At 40.8% G+C, this 23038-nt stretch overlaps 1 protein-coding gene across 8 annotated transcripts in view; it reads right to left on the bottom strand.

The window, feature by feature from the left end:
* PRKN (parkin RBR E3 ubiquitin protein ligase) overlaps positions 1-23038 on the bottom strand; it is a 1205440-nt gene that overhangs the window by 185319 nt on the left and 997083 nt on the right. For all 8 annotated transcript variants that reach the window (XM_005608125.4, XM_005608126.4, XM_070256476.1 and 5 more), the window contains one exon: positions 12888-12949. In XM_005608125.4, coding sequence (XP_005608182.2) covers positions 12888-12949 — 62 coding nt within the window. The remainder of the gene's footprint in view (positions 1-12887; positions 12950-23038) is intronic.

Raw genomic sequence — 23038 nt, 5'->3', positions numbered from 1 at the left:
TGGGGGCTCCCTTTCTGAGATCTCCCAACTCTGTTACCCCACTTTGAGCTGACTTTCTCTTTCCTTTTTCCATTTTCTATTCTGAGCAATTTTCTCCTCAGTGTGGGGCTCTACTCTGACCAAGATCTTTGCCTGGTTAAGTTTTGAGAGTCCATGGGACCTAGATGCTCCAGTCCCTTCAGACCTCACGATAGACCTACTGCATTCCCCCTGTATCTTCTTATGTATTTGTATCTTCTGAATTTAGCATAATATCTTGTCTATAGTTGGTACACAATAGTTGTAGAATGAATTGATGAACTCTAACTCCACTAAATGTCAATTAATTAAATAATTCTAATCAAATAATCAACAGGAATGGGAACTAATAATAGAGTGATATAGGGTGGTTCAACCTAAATAAATATTTTTCTATTTTAAATAAATTGCTCTTAAGTAATTGGCTATTTTCTGATTTGATGACAGATCATCTAACTATTTAATTTAGTTAAGCAATTTTACTACTATGACAATAGCCTTTATCTAAGAAGGACAAAGTCCAATAACACTTTAGAAATTCTTGCTGACTGCATTTGTAGTGGCCTCGAATACTGATGGAACATGTAAAACTATGTTCCGTTTTCCATTCATTAGCTAAGGAACTTATAAGAAATGACTTTATTAGATTCATTCTATTTGTAATACACTGAGGAGCATTTGAGCATACAATTCCTTTTCTAAAGGAAGACAAACATTTTAACTTATATGCCTGGTACTTTCTGATGATTAAAAAGTACACACACCATCTGAAATAAAACCTATGCCTACTGAATGAATTGCTTTTTTTTAACATCGTGAAATTTATAAGAAAAAAATTTGACCTAGGGCCAAAAAGTGCTAGTATTCATAGAAAGTTTAACACCCTAAGGAAATACTTTAGACGTGTAATTGCAAATATGTCATTAGCAGAGATCCTTATTTGGTTCCCTTCAAGATATGACCCACATTTCCACAGCTTCTTTTCAACCACTTACTGGCACATATTTGAGAATGCATTGAAAGAACCCAACCATATAATTATCTGAGACTTGTGACACATTAGCTCAAAGTAGAACAGAATACCTGTATTCATCTGAGTGTAAACTATATACAGTGGTGGTGCAGTGATAAGTGGACTGCAGTTGGTGAGCACGAACACACACCGATCCATTGACACTACTTGTGTTATTTCCAAGGGCTTTTTTGCTCACAAATATTGGATAGCATTTTATAAGTAGAACTAACTTGAAGGAATGTAATTAATTTGTCATGTGGACTAGGTCTGTATAGAATCCATTCTCAGATGACCTAAAAATTAGCAAATTCTCTGAAAATCACTTATGTATCGTTTGTCTCTGGAATCACGGTGAGCATGTGTGTGTGCTTGTGTATGTAGATATATTAATATTTACCTGCCAACTTATGCTGTTTAAGCTATTATTAAAACTAGTTTGCAGTTTTCTGGATATACTTTCATAAAGTGGATAATCCACAGACAGATAACTGAGATAATTTAGAGTTGACAACATATTTGCAAAAATTGTTGAAAATAATGTTAATATTAACAAAGCATACTACTCTGCAACTAAAGAAAAAAAATTTCCTCCTATATTTCATCAGATTATAGTGAAAATACATTCCATTAGTATGACCTGTCTAGATAAAATCTAGACTCTTTGCTATGGTTTATAGTTTATTTATTTGGGCAGTAAATTATTCAGTCTTTATGTGCATGCTTATAGATTCTCTTAAGAATAAGAAATATTCTTTTTAAAGTATAAAATTCATAGAAGCTTCAATAAACTCATATTTTAAGAATCTAAATAATGAGTCATGGGAGAGCATAATCAAATAGAGTTTGCATTTCGGTGGTCTGTAGATAGAGAGCTGGATTGGGTAGAATATTGCTCTATAGTGAAGCAGGGTCACAGGTTCAAGTCCTACACAGGCCAGTTTCTTGCCAGCCACTGACTGTATGCTAAATACAGCTGGTCGCCTGGGGGAAGGGTCAGGCCGGGCAGGAACTGTGTCTGAATATCCTGCACCACTGGAAAACTACTCAAAAGGCCTGTCTTGTGTGGGAGGGCACAGACAGCTTCATCGTGATGTTTAATTCACATGCTTTCCTAAGAAAAGAAAGCAAGAAGGAATCTAAATTTTAAAACTGCAAGAAATTTGAAGTGCGGGGATACTAGGTAAAACTAAAATCTAGGAAAACTGGCAAACGTTCTGTCAAAATGAGTCACTGGCTTGTCAGCAATCCAGGAGCTGCACGGCAGCCGGTCAAATCCTTCCAGCAGGGAATGAGGCTGTTTCTGTTCTGCCGTGGAATTTTCCAGAGTATCCTTTTGGGGGCACTCAGGTACAGCTACCAAAGCAACCCATACACAGGATCAGACTTGTCTTGCTTTTCCCCCTAAATTCTGGCTTCAGTTGAGTCTTAGCCACAGGCACGTGGGGATTCCCTTCCTGGGTCTTCTTTCTTCCTTGGAGGAGAGAAATTCTGATCAGAGATACCATTCACTGAATTCTTGCTCTGTGCCAAGAGACTGTCCCAACACCGCCTACACAGTTCGCTCCGTCTACCCTGGGACGCTGTAAATGACGCCACTGAGTCCCAAAGAAGTTCCATCCTTTGCTGAACTTGACATAGGCAGGAACCCACAATCCCACTTCAGAACTCAGGGCTGTGACTCTCAAAGTTCACCCTTTCCCCGATACCAAGCTACCTCCACTTTCTTTTTTTCCACTTTATTAAAAAAAAAATTCAGCTCACTATTCCTCAGTCATCTTTTAGAAACTAATGAAAAACAGCTTATTATTATAGCACTTCCTCTTTGGATTAAAAAAATCTAAAATAACTTCATAGAGGAACACGAACTTACGGTTAATTCATTTCCCTTTGCTGTGCAGACGATGCCCTATTTTCTGTGTGTATTAGAATTAAAAAAAAAAAAAAACACTCCTTAAATTCTTATTTTTCCTCATTTGCAGGTAGTTAGCCCCGGGGGAGCTGGTGACAACCTCCGTGGGGGTGCCTGCCACATTGCTGTTCGTATTCTCTGTTCTGTTGCTAATAATGTTCTTTTCATCCCTGGACATCTGTCATCGACTGATGAAGTAAATTGGCTAGAGAAAGGGCTGGATCTTGTTCACTGCATAGAAAAAACAATCATTAGGACAGCTGAAATCAAACGTAAGGAGGAAACAGATCCAACAACACCTAAAATATAATTAGAGCAGCAGACTGTATCCTGGATTGCAGTTTACGAAGGTTTTTTCTTTTTCAGATGACATGATGCCAAAAAGTGCCTCAACTTCCAGTCGCTGTAGAATCTTCTGGAAAGGAGGTCAAAACCAATTGGCTTCTTGGTCCCGTCTCCACACTGTGGCCTGTGGCAGTGCCCCAGGGGAAGGGAAAGACTATGAAGGTGGGTACTGGGAACTGTTTTCCTCACAGGAGTTTCTACCATGGGTGTGACTTCAGAGACAAACAGGACTGCTAAGCACACTCGCCCGACGGGGCACTCAGCAAAGGGCAAGGCTGTCTGTGGGCACGTATTATTTATCCTTTACTAGAGTCCCTGAGAAATGGTTTTGGGTAGTACTGTTAGATTCCAAGTCCAAGAACTTCACCCTCAGAGAAAAGGAATTTGTCTCTGACTTCCTGGAGGGGTGCTGTGGTCCTCGTCACCGACACCTGGCCTTTTCTTCTAACACAGTATTTTCACACCTCTCCCTTCTGCTCATTCTCCAGAAGTTGTCCATCCAGTCCCGAGGCAACTATGCTAGTTTCAAGGTGATGCTGAGGCCAGAGGAAAGGGGAGAGTGACATTTCATTGTCTGGAAGTTTTGGGTAAGGCTTTGGTTTGAGACAATGAAATGGGTTAGTTCCACTGCACATTAATAAACTGATTGGAACTTCAATGATGCCAATAAATCTTTTCTTTGTTTTGTGAGATTAGCCCTGAGCTAACATCTGCCACCAATCCTGCTCTTTTGGCTGAGGAAGATTGGCCCTGAGCTAACATCCATGCCCATCTTCCTCTATTTTATATGTGGGGTGCCTGCCACAGCTTGCTTGATGAACGGTGTGTAGGTCCATGCCTGGGCTCTGAACCAGTGAACCCTGATCCTCTGAAGCAGAGAACATGAATGTAACCACTACGCCACCAGGCCAGCCAGCCCCCCAAATAATTTTTAAAATGATTTATTGGATTTATTAGATGACTTTATGTTTATAACTATGTAACTTTGAAATGAACAAGCCTATGATACCAACTTTTGGGAGTGAAGGGCAAGTAAGTTGTCTTAATATCAAGAGACACACCTGAGATGACAATAGCCAGGTGGTCTGGTTGTACACCTATGTCCCTCCAAAGATCATCAGAATGCATTCCATCATGCCTCACATCATTATTTACATCTAAGACTTAAGCCTCCCCTGTTATTCTTATCCCCAAATTCTCATTCCCATGTGGGTCTCTATATTCCCCAATACGAGCCTCCTTTCTCTCCCATACCCTTTCTCTGTGTCCTGTGGAATTCTTGCTCCATGATAAATAAACTCTCCTGTATAATCAGCCCTTTCAAAGGTTTCTCTCTCCTCCACGATTTAACTGAAATTGGTTCATCTCTGTTGTCAACCTCTTAAATGAGGGCTTCTTTTGGTTTCAGGTACACATACTTGAGGGCCAGAGGTAGAGTTTGTTGTCTCCTGGCTCCTCACTGATGTTCCTAAAACCATCACTCCCTTCTCTCTTGCAAACCCACTCCATTCCTCCTTTCATATTTACGTCATCTGGCTACACACCATGCCTTCTCCTCGTTGATGCCAACTGCAGTGGATGCAGGTGGACAAGACCCTCATTCTTGTCTTCTAAGAGGGTCTTCTAACCATTGCCTTAGCTCCTGGTTCACGGTTTTCATCTCTACTCCTATTCTTGTCATCATCCTGGGGACTGAACTCCTGTATGAATGAACCATCCATCCATCAACCTGTACTTTCAGTTCTGTTACCTTCTCATCTCTGAGAACTTTTTAAAACCCTCTTCTGTCACAATCTCTCCCTGGACCTTGTCATCTTGAGAAACTGTACCACCTCTGAAATTCAAATTCCAATTGTATCTCTTTCCAACCACCATCTCCTGTCTTTCCTCCCCTGATCTCTTGCTAAAGTATGGACATTGCTTAAATTCTTCAACTTCATCAAGATTTCTCATGAACTGACCCAACACTTTCTCCCTGGCCCTTGGCCCTCTCCAAGATTAACTGCCTTTGTGGTCTGACATAGATTCCATTATCCATCACCATAAACATTGTCTGAAAACACCTGGTGATGGGTCTTCCGTGGTCCTCTTCATCCGACTACTCTGGCAAAAACCCAGGCTTGGGAAACATTACCTCCTCTTTTCTCAGGCATGCTCCCCTGAAGTTGAATGCTGCTGAACAAAATTACACAATTGATTGCTTTCTCTTGAATTACTGATCACAAACTTCAAATGGGCATTTACAATTTCCTCATGATTGATTATGTTTCTCTAGTAGTACATTTTCTCTTCTTTCTTCCTAAACTGTTCACACCCACCACCTTCCTCCCTTCACCTGGATATCTTACTTCATATTTCACTGAGAAGATAGAAGTCTTGAATGATGTATTCATTTATTCACCAAATATTTACTAAGCATCTTCTATGTGTCAAGCGCTCTTCCGTATGGAGAAGACACAGCAGTGAAAAATGTGTCTGCCTTCACCAAGCCATCATGTGCCAAGTTTCCCCTTCCCACAGGTAGACTACAAACACCCCTGCAGCTGCATTCACCTGTTCCATTCTGTCTTCTTACAACAAAGAACGTGGCCTTCCTCCTCTTAAGGGTCAATTCCTCCATCTGTGGCCTGGATCCATACCCTTCTCACCTTCCAAAGTACTTCCCTTCTTCCGTTATCTCATCTCCCTCCTGAATCACCAATAATCCATCTCCATTGGATCATTCCAATGAGCATAAAACAAGCTGTAGCCTCTTCAACCTTTAAAGACCCTCCTGCTATTGCTGTTTCCTTTTTTCTTTTCATAACAAAACTTCTAGAAGGAATTGACCTCCCCCTTTTGTTGACTCTTCATCCCATAAAAATCTGGCCCTTGTCTCCAAGCTCTCCACCAAAACTGCTCGTTATGGTCTCCAATGATCTTCATGCCACCATATGCAAAGGAGAATTGACTGACCTCATCTTATCCAGCTTCTCAATAGCATTCAACACAACAAATAGCCACTTCTTCCACTGGGAAACACTTCCTTTCTTGGCTCCCTCAACACCACACATCTCTGGATTTTATTCTACTTTCCTTGAGGCTCCTTCTTGGTCTCCTTTGCTGGGTGCTACTCTTTTACCCACTTTCCAAATGTTGGTGCTCCTTAGGGTTCAATCATGGTCCCTCCTCTCCTATCGTTTTTGGCAACAGCCATGGGATTTAAAATACCATCTATATGCCAGCGGCTCTGAAGTTATCTATCCATCTCTAACCCCTGACCTCTATGTCCTCTGAGTTCCAGCTCATACATCCAAATCCTGACTTATCTGCTTCTCAATGCTTCAGGCATATCAAACGCATTCAGAACTGAACCCTGGATTCCATGTCTCCATGCTCACCTTCTTACTATCTTACCAATCTCAGTAAAATAGAACAGCAAGTAGGATTCCTTCATTTCCCTGACCCACAGCCAATCAATCACCAAGACCTTTAATTCTACCTCTGTATAGTCACTTCTTTCTATTTCCTCTGCTATCCATCTTAATCCAGACCATGTTCATATTACAACAAAACTGACATTCTTAAAATGTAATTTGGATAATGCCAGCCCCCTGCTTAAACTTCCATTGATTTCCCATTGAACTTAGAATAAAATCCCAACTCTTGACCTTGGCCTAGATAAAGTAGATGGTATTCACCTTTCATCACTGTCTCTCTTGATCATTATTCTCCAGCCACATTAATGATATTTAGTGGCTTGAATAAAGCAAGTTCTTTATCTCCTTGGGGGCCACTGAACATGTGCTTTCCTCTGCTTGGAACCCTCTTCCACCCCACTACCAGGATCCAAGCTCATTCAATAGTGGGTCCTCTCTCAACCTTTACGTTTCAGGGTTCCTTGACTCCTTATCTAAAGTAGTTTACATCTCAATCACTATTTCCATCTTAGCATTTATCATCATTTGTGCCTATGACTTCCTTGCTTATCATTTTATCCAACACTACCATAATCATAGTACAAAAGGTATTAAAAATGTATTTTTTGAATGAATGAAGCTTATTTCCTTAAAATTCTTGTGATTAAACCTAAGTTAGAGGAAGCTGGAATAATTGGAGGTTCTTCTGAAATACAATTCTTCTGAAGGCTCTCCAAACCCTGTGGACTTACAGATATCACACCTGTTTTCTTTAGGGCTCATGTAGAGCTCTGGAGTAGCTTTACTTACCTACAATGTGATAATATCTTTGCAAAGTAGTTTGGGTTTGAGGGGGTTGATAGGTGCCCTATGAATGTGAGTTGTAAACACGAATTAGAGACAGGACCAAGAAGCTAAAGTAAATGTATTACTTTAAATTCCAAGGAGTTTTAATTGTATTTTTATTTTAGGAAGGTAATGATTTATAGTGCTTAATGATTTATTTTTAATCCAGATCCCAAAAATCAACTACCTATTAAACATCAATGAAAATGGAAAGGAATAACATACAAAGAAATTACATAGCGGTGAATATCTCTACCATCTGGGTAATGAATTCAGTAATTAACCAGAATCTGTGTAGATTGTGTCAATTCACTTTTAAGTGAACATTACACTTATGTTAATGTTTTCTTTGTTCCTGCTAGTTCAATATATTGATGGATTATAAATAGTATTTAAGTCAGAAACATTTTAGTGTAGCACTCAGTATTTGCAACTTACTTTGCAAGTCTATTTATTTACAAAAATTCTAAGAGATGGTTGAGTATTACGCTTCCTTTTCTACAAATGGAAAAGCCAAGTTAGAGAGAGACTAAAACGATTTGTCCAAGAGCACTTGTAACACCATTAATGTAAAAATTTCATTTCATCAAGTAATATAAGTTGTCTCAAGCATCCAGAGAGAGACTGAGGCTTTCACCAGCTCCTGGTGAGGCCATCTACCCCCCACTGGCAGGAGTGGTGGGGCTAGAACTCTCTGTTTTCTCCCAAGAGCCTCATGTCAGCATCTCCCCCGAGGCCACTAGGTTTTGTCATATATCATCAGGCTAGAAATATCCCTGACTGACGTGTCCTGTTGATATCAGTCACCAAAGAGGTCCTTGGCCCCCTTGTCAGTTCTCTAGTCTGACCCCCAAACCCACACACAGCTCTCTACATTCCTTTTCTCTATCATGTCCTTCAGCTTCTCCACTCCCTGAGACCCTTCCCCCATGCTTGGGAAACTCTGGGTCAGGGAGTAGTAACTGCCCTGTAACTTCAATCTACTCTTTCAGCGTTTCTCACATTCTTCCCTCACTGAAATTGGCTCAGGCCTGAGAACAGCACTTCCTCTTCTGCTCCCACAAATGTTTTCTCTGCCATACTCTTTGTACCACCAAGTATTGCTCTGCAATCCCCCAAGGAGAGCAGTTTCCCTTTCTCCTTCTAAAACCCTCCAGCTTTGAATTTCAAACCATCATCTAGTATGAGCTATTTCTCCTTTTGCCATCAGCTCCTAATATCCACTGCCCAAGATTTCTCCCTTTCTCTTCCCCCTCTCTGCCCCATTTCTCAAAGCTTCAGTTCTTGACTCACTGTAAGTCTCTCCAAGTCTGCTCAGGTGATAATTCTGGAAGATCTCAGTGTCCACACAGGCCATACTTAACACCTGGCTTCCCAAGTCCATGACCTCAACTTCACCAGTCATCCTGTCCTCTATCTCAAACTTGGCCACCAACATTTCTCGTCCTTCCATGACCTTGTCATTGACAATCACTGCACCACCTGCACAATCTCAGTGTCAAGCATCACATTCTTTGGCCAACACCTCCTTTTCCAGCTAAACTCTTCCAATATCCAAACTCCAAAAACTCCTTGAACTCACTGGGACCAGTAACCAATGGACCCTACTACCTTCTCCCCATCCCTTTCTCCTCTCATCCCACTTCTGTGTTTACCCAGCTGAAATCTCATCCTCAGTCATTAAACTCACTCCCTTAGGTCCACCCTCACCTCCTTTGCTTCGCTCTTGTTTTTGTTTTACTTGGATGGCTGGTTAAACCGAACTCATTGTCTTTTCTGCCTCTGTGTCTACACAATTGAATGTGACAGAACAACACCCAGGCTTATTGATCCCACTCCAAATTCATTCATCTCCTAAGTTTATTCTGCTTACTGTCCTAAATGACAATTTCATTATCTTTTCCTCTCTCTGTAAAGCTCTTTCTTCATCTTCACTCTCAGATGATGATTTTGCTTCCTATCACTGAGAAAAGAGGAGCAACCAGCAAATACCTTCCTACACATTCTGCCTTCCCCATTGCTCCCAGGTTGAGCTGCCCACACTCGTCTCAGGCCAAGCCTACACTCAAATAGTTGTCGAATCAAGGCCATTGCTCCTGAAATTCTCCCCTCTCTTCTGGACAATCAATCTCTCAATTTCTCTACCAAATCATCCCCATCAGCACATAAACATGGTGAATTTTTTCCTGTAAAAAAATTTTTCTTGATCCCACATTCCCCACCCCCAGTTACCTCCTTCCTTTGCTTTTTTTTTACAGCTAAATTCCTCCACCAACCAAAAAAGTTATCTATATTTGCTCTCTCCCATTCCTCTTTCCCTTCTCACATGAACCCCATTCAGGCAGGCTTTCACCCTCACCAGCTCACTGGTCAAGGTCACCAATGACCACCAACTTTCTAATTCCAATGCTCAATTCTCATCCTCTTCCTGCTTGATCAGCATGTGGTTGGATGATCAGTCCTCCTCCTAGAAACACTTTCTTCCTTTGGCTTCCAGTTCACACTCTCCTGGATTTCTTCCCACCTTATTCCAACTACACCTTATGCAATCTGGCTCATTCTTTCCACCTCACCTCACCTTCTACAACCCTTCATTTTGCTCTGACCACTCCAATCACACTGGTCCCCAGACTGTTCTCCATGGGCTAGGTGATGGCCATTTCTGAAGTTCTGTAATCACCTTATTCTCTATCTGGAAATCTCTTTTCCTAGATGTTACCATGATGTTTTCCTTTACATCGTTAGGTCCTTACTCACATATCACCTGCTCAGTGAGACTTTTCCTGTCCATCTTATATAAAATTTTGCCTCTTTCCTCAGCATTCACTATCCCTCTTCTCGGTTTTATTTTTCTTCATCACAATGATAATCATCTAACATACTATATACTCAACATGTTTGTGTCTATATAACATAACGTAGTTTTCCTTACTAGAACATGAGCCTGATAGGGATTTCTCTTCCAGTCCTCTATCCCTGTAACTGAAAATGGCATAGAGCACACAGTAGGTGCTCAATAAGTATCTGCTGAAGAAAAGAAAGAAGGAAGAAAGGAAATGTGATTTTTTAGGAAATAATAATCAATATTGCCGTGATGTACTACACTGCCTTATTGCCCAACTAATCAGAGTAATATTGATTTTGACTGTGGCTTGATTAATTTTTCTAGGAGAATGCAAAGTGGCCTGAATTTTATGCAAATCTAAGGAGATGATTACAGTTGGCTTCTTTCTCTAATAATCACCCAATGACTCTAAAACAAATATGGAAACAATTTGCAAATATTGGTACAAGTTGGAAGAGAAGGCTCCATTATCTGAGCAGAAAGTCAGGGTAACAATCAGTGATTCTTGTTTTAAGAAATCTTTTTCAGGCTTCCACAGGAAAATGACTGTGAGATACAGGTGTTTTCATAAATAAGTATGCTTGGGGGAGCTGCTTACCAACTTTTACCTGCAATGGAGGCTATCTGAGTTTGCTTATATTTAAATAAACATTACGCACGCTATTCTGGAAATTTGCAGCATGAAAAAATGGAGACACTCCAAAGCGAAAAGTGACAAATGTTGGAGAGGTTGTGGAGAAAAAGGAACCCTTATACACTGTTGGTGGGAGTGCAAACTGGTGTAGCCACTATGGAAAACAGTATGGAGATTTCCTAAAAAATTAAAAATAGAAATAACTTTTGACCCAGCCATCCCACTACTGGGTATCTATCCAAAGAACTTGAAATCAGCAATTCCAAAAGTCCCATGCACCCCTATGTTCATCGTAGCATTATTTACAATAGCCAAGACATGGAAGCAACCTAAGTGCCCATCAACTGATGACTGGATAAAGAAGATATGGTATACATATATACAATGGAATACTACTCAGCCAGAAAAAAAGATAAAAATCATCCCATTCACAACAACGTGGATGGACCTTGAAGGTATTAGGTTAAGTGAAGTAAGCCAGATAGAGAAAGACGAACTCTGTATGACTCCACTCATAGGTGGAAGTTTAACATAGAGACAAAGAGAATTGATTGGTGGTTACCAGGGGAAAGGGGGGGGGTGGGGGGAGAGCGCAAAGGGGGAAGTGGTGCACCTACAACATAACTAACAATAATGTACAACTGAAATTTCACAAGGTTGTAAACTATCATAATCTTAATAAAAAGTTAAAAAAAAATGGAGACATCCTGTAACCTGTTAATTTAAGGGGTTGGAAATGATTTCAGTTTTTTATCTTGCTTGAATTAACCCCTTTCTGCGTTTAATCTCATCTTAGAAATGGGCAGTCCCACTTTGCAACACACTCACACCAGAGAAAAACACACAGAGCAAAAACTCGTCAACAGAACTGAGCTGCCACATCTCCGTTGGCATGTTCTCTGGTCAGAGCTGGCAAAGACTACCTTGGGAATAAAAGTCAATATGAGAGTGTAAGGTAGGTTAACCACACGTCCTCAGCTACTTGGTATAAGTATTTCAAGGATAACTTGACACCAAGATTTAACATAATAATATAGAATCTGTAATTCCGTAAAAGGATTAAGAGATTCATTTTTTTTTCTATTTTATTTTTCCTTTTTTGCTCTCAAAGACCCTGGGTACATAGTTGTGTATTTTCAGTTGTAGGTCCTTCTAGTTGTGGCATGTGGGACGCTGCCTCAGCGTGGTTTGATGAGCAGTGCCACGTCCGCGCCCAGGACTCGAACCGATGAAACACTGGGCCACCTGCAGTGGAGTGTGTGAACTTAACCACTGGGCCACAGGGCCGGCCCCAAGAGATTCATTTTTAAGCAGTCAAAAGTATATGTATGTGTACGTATATGTGTAACATTTAGTACCCTGAATTATTTACTTAGCACATCTATCTAAAATCCGACATGTCTTACTGAAGACCTCACGGCATCCGTTTTACTGAAGTCACATGTTCACATCCATGGAGAAAGGTGCTGTAGTGAAATATAGATAATACACACAAAGTACAAAAATCTGGTGAAAAGAGCTTGCATATCCACCCACAGACACCAAATCAGGGCTGTCTGTGACGATCGATCCCTCAGGCATAATTCACCTCATCACTTATTCGTTTGCTTATCTGCCACGACGTGGTACCTGCTTACCGCTGGCGTCCTGAGATGAAATGCTCTGGCAGGTAGCAGATGTACCAATTAATAACCTGTCAGGTCTGATGGATAGAAGAGGAAGAATGTCCTCACACATTTCTCCAGCGTGGCTTTCTTCCCCATTTCAGGGCCCCTAGGGTCAGAAGACACACTCTGCCTCCTGGAGAGAGTGTGGACTATCTCATTAGTGTCTATCTTTCACAACACTCTGGCACAGCCTTCGAGAAGCTGACTCACCTGCTCTTCCCCAAGAATCCTGAAGTGATGGAGCTCTTTAATCAAGGAGTTGGGGCAGCCAGCTGGTGGAAAAAAAGAATTAATTACAAATACGTTATTCCCATTCTAGGGCAGTAATATGTTCTTACATCCAGTTATGACTATCGATGACCAGTGTTGTAGTTTGGGAGCACATAAACGCCTACCTGCAAAACACATTCTCATCAACCACAAAATAGCCAAACCTCCGAGGGAGCCCTGGCTGCTGCCTGACCCCCGACTGTGACTCTAGGAAGGAGCCACAAATGAGGCTGGCCAGGCCTTTTCTCGTCTCTGGATTGTGATCTGGTCTTTGTGGGGCCTTAGGGTACCATGTCTTTCTGCCCAGCATGTTACTTGTCCCTAATATAGAGCCAGGATTTTCTGGGGCCAGAAGGAGAGAGCTGATAAGTGTAGGTTCATTTCATGTATTCATCACGTCCTGTTTCCTGCCCTCCAGGCTGGGGTCCAGCACACCGAGAATTAAGAATGAAAATAGGGCGGGTAGACGCCCCATCTTCATGGGATTTGGCTGTGGTTGAGAACCCTGCCTGGTGCTTCCAGGAAGCTTTGTCAAGACCATAAAGATCCCGCATTTCAGTTTGGAAAGGGTCTCTTATGGAAAGGACCCGGGAGGAGGATCGTGACAGTCTTGGTGGCCATCACCTTCTAATTCTACCCAGTCAATGAGAGCCTGTTTTAAGCTTTCGAATTTTCTTTTTTTCTTACCTTTTTTTTTTTTTTTTTGAGGAAGATTAGCCAAGCGCTAACCTCCACCACCAATCCTCCTCTTTTTGCTGAGGAATATTGCCCCTGAGCTAATATCCATGCCCACGTTCCCCTACTTTATATGTAGGATGCCTACCACAGCATGGCTTGATGAGTGGTGTGTAGGTCTGCTCCAGGGATCTGAATTGGCAAACTTGGGCTGCCCAAGCAGAGCATGAGAACTTAACCGCTAGCCACCAGGCCAGCCCCTACATTTTCTTTCTTCACTTGTAAATAGAAATAAGTAAATCAATCCATCATATTATCTATATGTGCCAGTGTATGCTAGTTATCCTTTAAAATGTGTTCCATCCCTGTCTTTTTAATAGAATTATTCCACAGTATTAATTTGTAGTCATTTATAATATTAAATCTGGAAACAAAATTGATATAAAAACCTGTTTCTTTGAGATAAGATCTATGGATTACATAATTGGTTGAAGTTTCTATTACGGAAATTGGCTTGTATGCAAAATGCGCCAAAACAATCACTGAGCTGTTTCTCCTGTTACTCAGCATTGTGATGTAAGAATGGTGGACAGTGTTGACGACTTTCTCTGGGGGAGGGCAGGCTGAGGAAGGAGGGAATTGTCTTCACAGGGGTGAAGAAGTTATCCTTTGCAAGAAAGATTAGATTTGTGCATTATTCTAGAAGGTATGATTAAAATCAACAGGTAAAAATTACAGCAGGCAGGGTTTTGGTTCAATACAAATAAATTTCTAATTTAAAAGTGGAATACATTGCCTTGTAAGCCAGTAACTGGAGGTTTTCAAACAGAGGCTAAATGACTATTTATGCAGGATATTTTAGAGAGGAAATATCTGGTTTGACTGGGTTAGTTCTAGTTCCGAAATTCTGTGATCATGTAAAACGCTGGATCATAGTTTTAGTCTTTGATATTATATTTGATATAGTCTTGACATTATAGCATTTCATGCTTTGAGAAAGTGATTCATAAATGTTCATTAAGATAGTACAAAAGATTGAAAAACAAAAACGGGTGATATCACCTGAAAATAGTTCAGGAAAATAAATGAAAATCCTGAGGTGAATATTTTGATGGAAAATGTGGTAAATTAATTGCCATAGGCACGTCCAATACTACAAAGAAGGAAAGCAAGATCCTTAATGTTAGAAGATATACTTGATATGTGTTTCTCCAACTGGAGGCCACAAAGACTTGGAGTCTGAAGAATCTTTTTGATGTGCTGTTCATTTCAGAGTTGCTATTCTGATGATCATCTAAATAATTAGTAAAAGTGTCTTTTGGGTCATTTGGTTGGCCACAATTCAACCAAAAACTGCTGTGGAAATTCAGCCACCTGTCAATTCTTGAGTTTTAGATCTCCTTGGGAGCAAATGGTCCTATTTTGGTTTCGTGAAACCAATGAAGAAAGAACAGAAGCAGAGAGAATTCCAGGTGCGTCTCAACATGTGAGGGTCCCCTGGTGCTGTGCCAAGTGTATAAGGGGAGGGATCACCACGAGAAGTGATTGATAGAAGAATTGAAGTACTACCTAGCACAGGGTCGTAGGTGTGCTGAGATCAGAAGACCCAGGAAGGCCCTGTTCCATCCCAAGCAACAATTTAATTTCAGTAAGATGACAGCATCTGTCAGATTAAATTCATACAGTTAATTTGGACTCTTTTGGTTTTGTGCTTTCATTCTCATTTAATTTACAAATTTTCATTTGGGCCTTCTTATTGTATAAGCATAACATGTTTATATAAATTTATATCTAGCCATATTTAAGAAATATTATTTTAAAAAATAAGTATTCAATCTTAGAAGTTTTGGAGGATTTTTTTTTTTTCATTTACAGTGGTCCTTCATATCCCACAAATTTGAGAAAACTGATTTGACTTATTTTAATGGCAGGTAAAATAAGAAACAGAATTTAAAATTAGCCTGTCTTCAGAATTTGTATTCTAACATTCTCCTAAGACATAACTGAAAGGATTGATGTCAGTGATAGCTCAAATATAAACATCTTTAACGGAAGACTAGATAATTACCTGAAACACCTGGTAGATGCAATAAAATGTAACAAACAAGGACAGATATAGCATGTAGTTAGAAGGGAAGAGTTGTAAGGGGTCAAGATATTTAAGAAGACCATGGAGGGGTATCTGTGTGCTCTTCACAGGGACATCAATGTGGGAAACAGACAGATGCAAACTTAGTCTGAAGACAAACTAACAAAATAAAAGACAAAATAAAATAAAATAAAACAAAAGACAAAATAACAAAACTAGAAATGCAAGACACGCATACAGAATGCAGTAGTGTGACAAAGAGGGGAAAAAGGGCCTGCCAATTAAAGATGATATGCAAGTAGGTGTTAATGGTGGTAGTGTACGCTTGTTTTATCCGAAATCCCCACATGGGGTCTACACACACATGACAATGGATCCTCCTCTTTTGAAGCCGTGGCTGTCTACTTGGACCACATTGTATGCTCACGGCACCCAGCATCATCTGCCTTCATGCCCCCATCAGTCCGTCTCTTCTTGAGATAACAGTTAAAAGGATTCTCTTAAAATATGTATGGGTTTTCCATCTCACTAAGAGTAAATGCCAAGGTCCTCAGAGTGGCCTATGAGGTCCTCCACTGTCTCTGACCCCTCTCTCTCCCTTGCTCAGTGCACTTCAGCCATGCTGGCTTGCTCATCTTTCTCTGTTGCTGACCATCCCAGGCAGGCTGCTGTCTCCAGGCCTTGGTATATGCCATGCCCTGCATCTGGAAAGCCCCTGGCCCTGATACCTGCATGGAGCACTCCTGACCTCCTTCAAGTCCTGCTCAAATGTCACCTTCTCAGTGAGGCCGTTCGGGACCACCCTACATGAAATTGCAGCCTATTTTCACGCCCCCACACCCCCGTCACTGCTCTACTTTCTCCAGGGCACTCATCATCTTCGAATGTGCTGTGCACCTCAATTACTTTATTTTCCGCCTCCCACTGCTGAAATACAAAGGTGACAAGTGCAGGGATCTTTGCTGTTTTGTCACTGCTATATCAGCCATGCCTGGAACAATGCACGGCTGTACAAAGTGTCCAATGGCAGGTGCTCCATGAATATGTCATCTACCATCTAGCCAGTCTCCATCTAGCTCGGTCGTTATGGCACCTGGGAGGGGCTCCTACTCCAGCCTTCCTCCTCTTTTCTCATCCCAGAGTCCCCAGCTCTGACCTCCAGCCTGTAGGTGCTTTGTTTTTATTGGTTAAGTGGTCTTCTCCTGACCTCTCACCTCTCTCCCCAGCCTGGACCCCACATGGGAAGATCTCAGTGATGCTTAGAATCCGTAACTCCTTTGTACTTCTACTGGAACTGCTTTGCTGATATCCAATATCCAGCTCTGGATAAATGCCACCACCTGTTTTTCCTTCTCCTGTTTCATTCCTGCTAATCACAGCTAGTGTAACAAAATGGGGCTGGAAGATCTTCTAACTGAAATTCACAGCAGCTACCAGAAGCTGCGACCTTGTTGAGAGTGGAGCCACTGCAGATTCGGGTCCACTCCCTGCTGAGCCCTCGGTGCAGCTTGCCCCCTCACTTGTCTTTGGTCAGCACTCCCTCCCATCTCCCTCAGGGACTCTTCCAAATCATCACTATTCTTCTCAATTAGCCTCTGAATACTTCATTCTCAAAACACCACCTCACGTGATACAAGTCCCAAAAAGGAAAGCTATCGCAGTGGACATGGAGATGAGGGGCCCGGACGCCCTGTGAAGAAGCTGTGGGAAGACCTTGAGAAGCCTCCCCCTGCACGCTGGTCTTCCTCAGCTGCAGAGAGTCACCTTGCCTGAGGACACACTTTCCTTAGGGCCCCAAATCTGCTGACAGGGTGATGGGGAGGTTGAACGTCCAGCTACTTTGTCCCAACATGGGCTACTGATGGGCACCCCTGCTCCACCTCCTGCTGGCTGCCTGAGGCTTTCTTGGGCCTACATAGCAGTTCAACTTCTTACTCTGCCCAATCCTGCTCCCTTCTCCTCCTTTCCCAGGTGTGATCCCAATAAACATCTGTACGCCACCCTCTGCCTCAGACTTGGCTTCCAGAGAGCCAATCTTGTGGCAACCATCAAGTGTACCATCCCTGAACTTCATGTTCTTTCCCAATCATAACCCCCATTCCATCCCTCTCTAGTCCTCCAGGGTGAAATGGGAAAGGCTCCTCCTCCTCAGAACAAGAGTTATTCTTCATCCATGCTTACTTGTCCCCTCTCAGTTCCTTGTAGGCTTAACTTACCACTCACTCTCTGTTCTCAAGCTCCATGGCTCTGTGGGTTGTTCACTTCAAACCATATATGTACATAAATCTTTCCCATTTGAAAATTCAGCAAAAATCCAGCCTTGAGCATATAGTTACCACTCTATCTCTTTGCTTCTCCTTTCATCCAATTTCCTCAAAAGAACAGCCTACAGACACTGTCAACACTTGACAATAGCAGTTGGAGGTATGGGCTACAGAAGGGGAATATCAAAATTGGGGGTTTCATGCCTTTTAAAACAAGTTATTGTCATCACGGCTTAGGTTGAAGCTCTGGTTCTGCAACAGCTAGCTAACTATGCATTCTTGAATAAGTCAGTTACTCTAAATGCCATATCCTTTATCAAGAAAAATCACAATGTCTACTTCAAACAGTAGTTTAGAATGTATGTGAAAGCAAGATGGAATGACATAAAATAGAAAGCAAATTCATTGCTAATAATATTAATGGCATTCCCACATCTAATGACTGCTGCTATTTCTTATAATAATCTCATTTATTTAAAGGGAAGTAGCTTGCTGAAACAATTGCTACATGATCCATTGTCTTATGAAATAAAGGTCAGCACTTCTTTTTTCAGCTCTGACATGTAAAGGGGTTGGAAGTTATTATTCCCATCCTTCCAACAAGAAAAATCTGGGCAAACTGAAAATCAACTTTGTTTGGACACATCAGAGAACTGACGTTACAGGGCAAAGCACCACTGAAATCTGGAGAGACAGGCAAATCCAGTGAGTCACAACCAGATCTGCTTATATGGAGCATAAGTCACTGGGACTATAAACTGGTAGGAATATTTAGGTGGTAATTTTGATGCATTGCTAGAAGCTGGGTGTGGACTAGTGTGAGAGAGAGAAACTCTAGGGGTCCAGGGTCCTAGAGATTTTCCTGATCTTTACTTTCAAGAACCCTACAAGGTCCTTAAGGAGAAGATCCCCTTGTGGCTCTGGCAGGAGGAGTGGGAGAGTAATCATTGTGAAATACGTCCAGAGCCTTCTCTGTAACAAAGGTCTGCTCTCCAGGGGAAAGGGCTTTGCCAGCACCTACGCCAGTGCTATGGGAGAAGGGCATTCCTCTGACTCCAGCCTGTCTCACCGAATGGAGGAAAATAGTCAACAGAAGTCAGAGTCTCAAGGAAATAGACTGAGAACACTTCATGCAGCGGAGGGAGTAAGAGGCAGGGGAAAAAAACCCCTATACCACTGGAAAAACACTTGTGAAAGTCACAGTCCCAAGAAACAGACTCACTAAAAGACTGAGACTTAATTGGAAGATTATAGAACACCTTCCCCATTAACCTCACCACCTCACCAGCAGTGTTCCAGTAAAACAACAGTGGGTGGGAGCTGAAAGAACCACAGGACACAGATTCTCTCTGAGGAGGAGTAATTAGGGAAGCCCAAAGTCAAGAGGGGAGACAAAAATCAAGGACCCTAGGGGAATTTGAAACCTCTGGCAGCTTCAACTATAGCAAATATTAAACACCGCCTGACTCCTAGGCAGAATGACATATATTCTCACCTTAAAGGCCTATTTACCTCAGTTCCTATTATTCCATATAATGTGTCCATCTTTCAACAAACAATTTCTAGTCATGCCAAAAGGCAAGAAAAACACTGTATGAAGAGATAAAACAAGCATCAGAATCAGATTCACCTACGATATAGATGTTGGAATTATCAAACAGGAGGTGTAAAATAACTGTGATTAAGCTGTTAAGGATTCTAATGGAACAAGTAGACAACATGCAAGAGAAGATTGGTAATATAAGCGAGAGATGGGAGCTCTAAGAAGAAATCAAGAGGACATGCTAGAAATCAAAAGCTATAACCAAAATGAAGAATGCCTTTGATGAGCTGTCAACAGACTTGACATGGCTGAAGAAAGAATCAGTAAGCTTGAGGAAAGGTCAAAAGAAACTCCTTAAACTGAAATGCAAAGAAAAAAAAAGAAAGAATGAAAAAAAATATAACACAACATCCCAGAACTGCAAGACAACTTCAAAAGAGGTAACATACCTGTAATTTGAGTACCAGAAACAAAAGAAAGAGAGCATAGAGCAGAAGAAATACTTGAAGTAACAATGGCTGAGAACTTTCCAAGATTAATGATAGATACCAAACTACAGGTCCAAGAAGCTCAAAGAACACCAAACAAAGTAAATATCCAAAAATCACATCTAAGTGTAACCATATCTTTGGTTTTGCAGAAAACCAAAGACAGAGAATTGTGAAAGAAGTCAAAGAAAGAAAACCACTTTATTGATGAACAAAAATAAGAATTACAGAAAATTTCTCATCTGAAACCATGTATGCAAGAAGAGAGTGGAGTGAAATATTTCAAATGTTGAAATAAAAATGCTGCCAAGCTAGAATTCTATATCCAGCAAAATTATCCGTTCAAAAGTGAAGTAAAGACTTTCTTTGACAAGAACTGAAGGGATCATTCCCAATAGACCTGCCCTGCAAGAAACATTAAAAGAAGTTCTCCATGCAGAAGGAAAATGATATAGGTCAGAAATTTGGGTCTACATAAAGAAAGGAAGAGTGTTGAAGGAATAAATGAAGGCAAAATAAGACCTTTTATTTTTCTTATTCTTAATTTATTTGAAAGATAAATTTAAAGGAATAATAGTAGCAATGTACTGGGTGATTACAGTGCATATATATATATATGTGTGTGTGTGTGTGAAATGAATGACAGCAATGTCACAAAGCATTCGAAGGAGGAATTGGGAATATTATGCAATAAGGTATCTGCACCATACAAATTCTGTGTTCTAGTCATCTTTGAAAGTGGACTTGGATTAGTTAAAGTATGAATGGTAAATCTTAGGGCAACTGCTGAAAAATTGAGTCATCTAAATATACTTATTCAAAGGCAAAGATTATCAGAGTAGTGAAAGAAACACAAAACAAGAAATAAAGGTTAAATGCTGAGTCGTTTCCACTATATATTATATATATAGAAGAAAAGAAATTCAATAATTTTCTGGCTTTTGCAGGTGATTTACCAAATAAAAGCCCCGAGGCTCTCTCAGATGGTGGGTTTCGAAGTTGATGTGATGGAGACCTGACCGCTTCTGTCTAGTCTTGTCTGGATTAAAAGGTAAAATCATTATCTGTCTTCAGAGGGAAAATGTGAAGCTCCAACTTACTTGGAAAACATATTAAACAATGGTTTTAGGTTGAGAAATACCGAATAGTATAATATACGCTACATTAGGCATTTTAATTTGTTATTTAAGTCTTTCCTTGAAAAAATGGCTGAGGAAATGAACTAAATATCAGTGTTGTGTCCAGCACTACTTTTGGTGCAATACAGAAGGAAAAGAAGCATAATATTGTCTTCGAGGACTTTACAAATCCAGCTGGATTGAAAGAATGCACTAAATGGTAACACCCCTAAGAATGAAGGATGTGAATAAAATCAAGAATGTGTGGGCATAGATATGCTCCTCAGGACAGAGTCCTTCCCAAACATGCCTGAGAAAGGAAGACCAGCGTGCAGACAAGATGTGTGTATTTTCCTGGTTGTCATTGTCCTATTCCCCTCTCTCCTCTCTCTCTCAGTGGGTGGATTCTACAATCTCTTTACCCTACATGTGAAAGTGGAGGGAACTTTCAGTCCCAGCCTGGCCCACCCTCCCCCACTGCCAGGTACCTGGCCCAGGGGGAAATGAGAAATAATGATGAAGCAAGAAGAGAGAAATAAATGAGGGGACTGTTCATCTCCACCACTAACTAGCTATGTTATCTGGGGCCAAAGATAGGGGGTTAGCTGTAAACCCTTCATTTTCTACCTATAAAAAGGGGAGTAAGAAGATTTCACTTATGGGGTTGTTGTAAATGATGTGTATCTCTATGTATGGTCGTATATCTATTACCTAGGACAGCTCCTTGTACATAATAAATTCTTCATGACTGGTGGTTGCTATTTTGAGGATCTCTGGAGGGCAAGAGTACTTGTGAGACTGTAGCTGAAATGGTTGTTCTGGGGCCAGCCTGGGTGTAGTGGTTAAGTTCGTGTGCTCTGCTTCTGTGGCCCAGGGTTCACAGGGTCAGATCTAGGGTGCAGACCTACACACCGTTCATCAAGCCATGCTGTGGAGGCATCCCACATACAGAATGGAGGAAGATTGGCAGTGATGTTAGCTCAGGGCCAGTCTTTCTCACCAAAATAAATAAAAATTAAAAAAAAAATGAAATGGTTGTTCTGCTGCTATCCCAGAAATAAGCTTTTTGCCCAAATCTTCAATATTTAGAGACGAATTTTGCTAAAGGAACCCAATATCCAATTAAGTAATTGAGATTATTATGATAATAATTATCAACTATGTACATATGTATATGTATATAATGTGTATACATATATATTCACATATGTATATGTACATAAGATCAGATCATATATGCTTAGAAAAATATGGTTAGTGTACATTTAAGGCTTTAAATTTTTATTAACCCATTTATTCATTTACTCACTACAATAATCTAAAATGATTAATAAGCAATTTGATATTTTTATTTGATATTATAAAGGTTTATGACATATTTTTACCTTTGAACTACCTGGAAGTTATTTTTTAATCTCACTGGTCATTTCAGACTGCATGCTTTACATATCTACACTTAGGAAGTGAATTAATAGAGGCAATAATGAAAATAACTTAAGCCCCAGGTCCCCAAATACATCCACTTATGCAAACATGCAAAAGGGAAACTAACTCCAATTTCTGACAAAATGGACAGTTAGCAACTGCCTAATATACCTTCTGTTTAGCCTTCTGAGTCAGCCATAGCGCAGAGGAAGGGCATCACTTGAGTATACGATCAACAGATGGATGATTATGGCAAACAAGCTGCGGTTTAAAAACAAATATTCCACAAAGATGTCAAGGAAGAGAACTGACGGCTCATAGTTCTGTTTGACCAGAGCCGATCTCGTTTTTATTGGGGGGGAGCGGGAAGGGGCTCTGTTTTCTACTTGTAGCTGCTTTGTAATATTCAAGATAACTTGTCTTTTGTCACCCAGGTAGTGAGTGAAGCAAATGACAGAGCTGAGTAATAGACAGTTCTACCTTGAAATT

This window comes from Equus caballus, chromosome 31 (assembly GCF_041296265.1).
Source record: "Equus caballus isolate H_3958 breed thoroughbred chromosome 31, TB-T2T, whole genome shotgun sequence".
In the NCBI taxonomy this organism is placed as follows: domain Eukaryota; kingdom Metazoa; phylum Chordata; class Mammalia; order Perissodactyla; family Equidae; genus Equus; species Equus caballus.
This window is presented reverse-complemented; position numbering and strand designations above follow the sequence as displayed.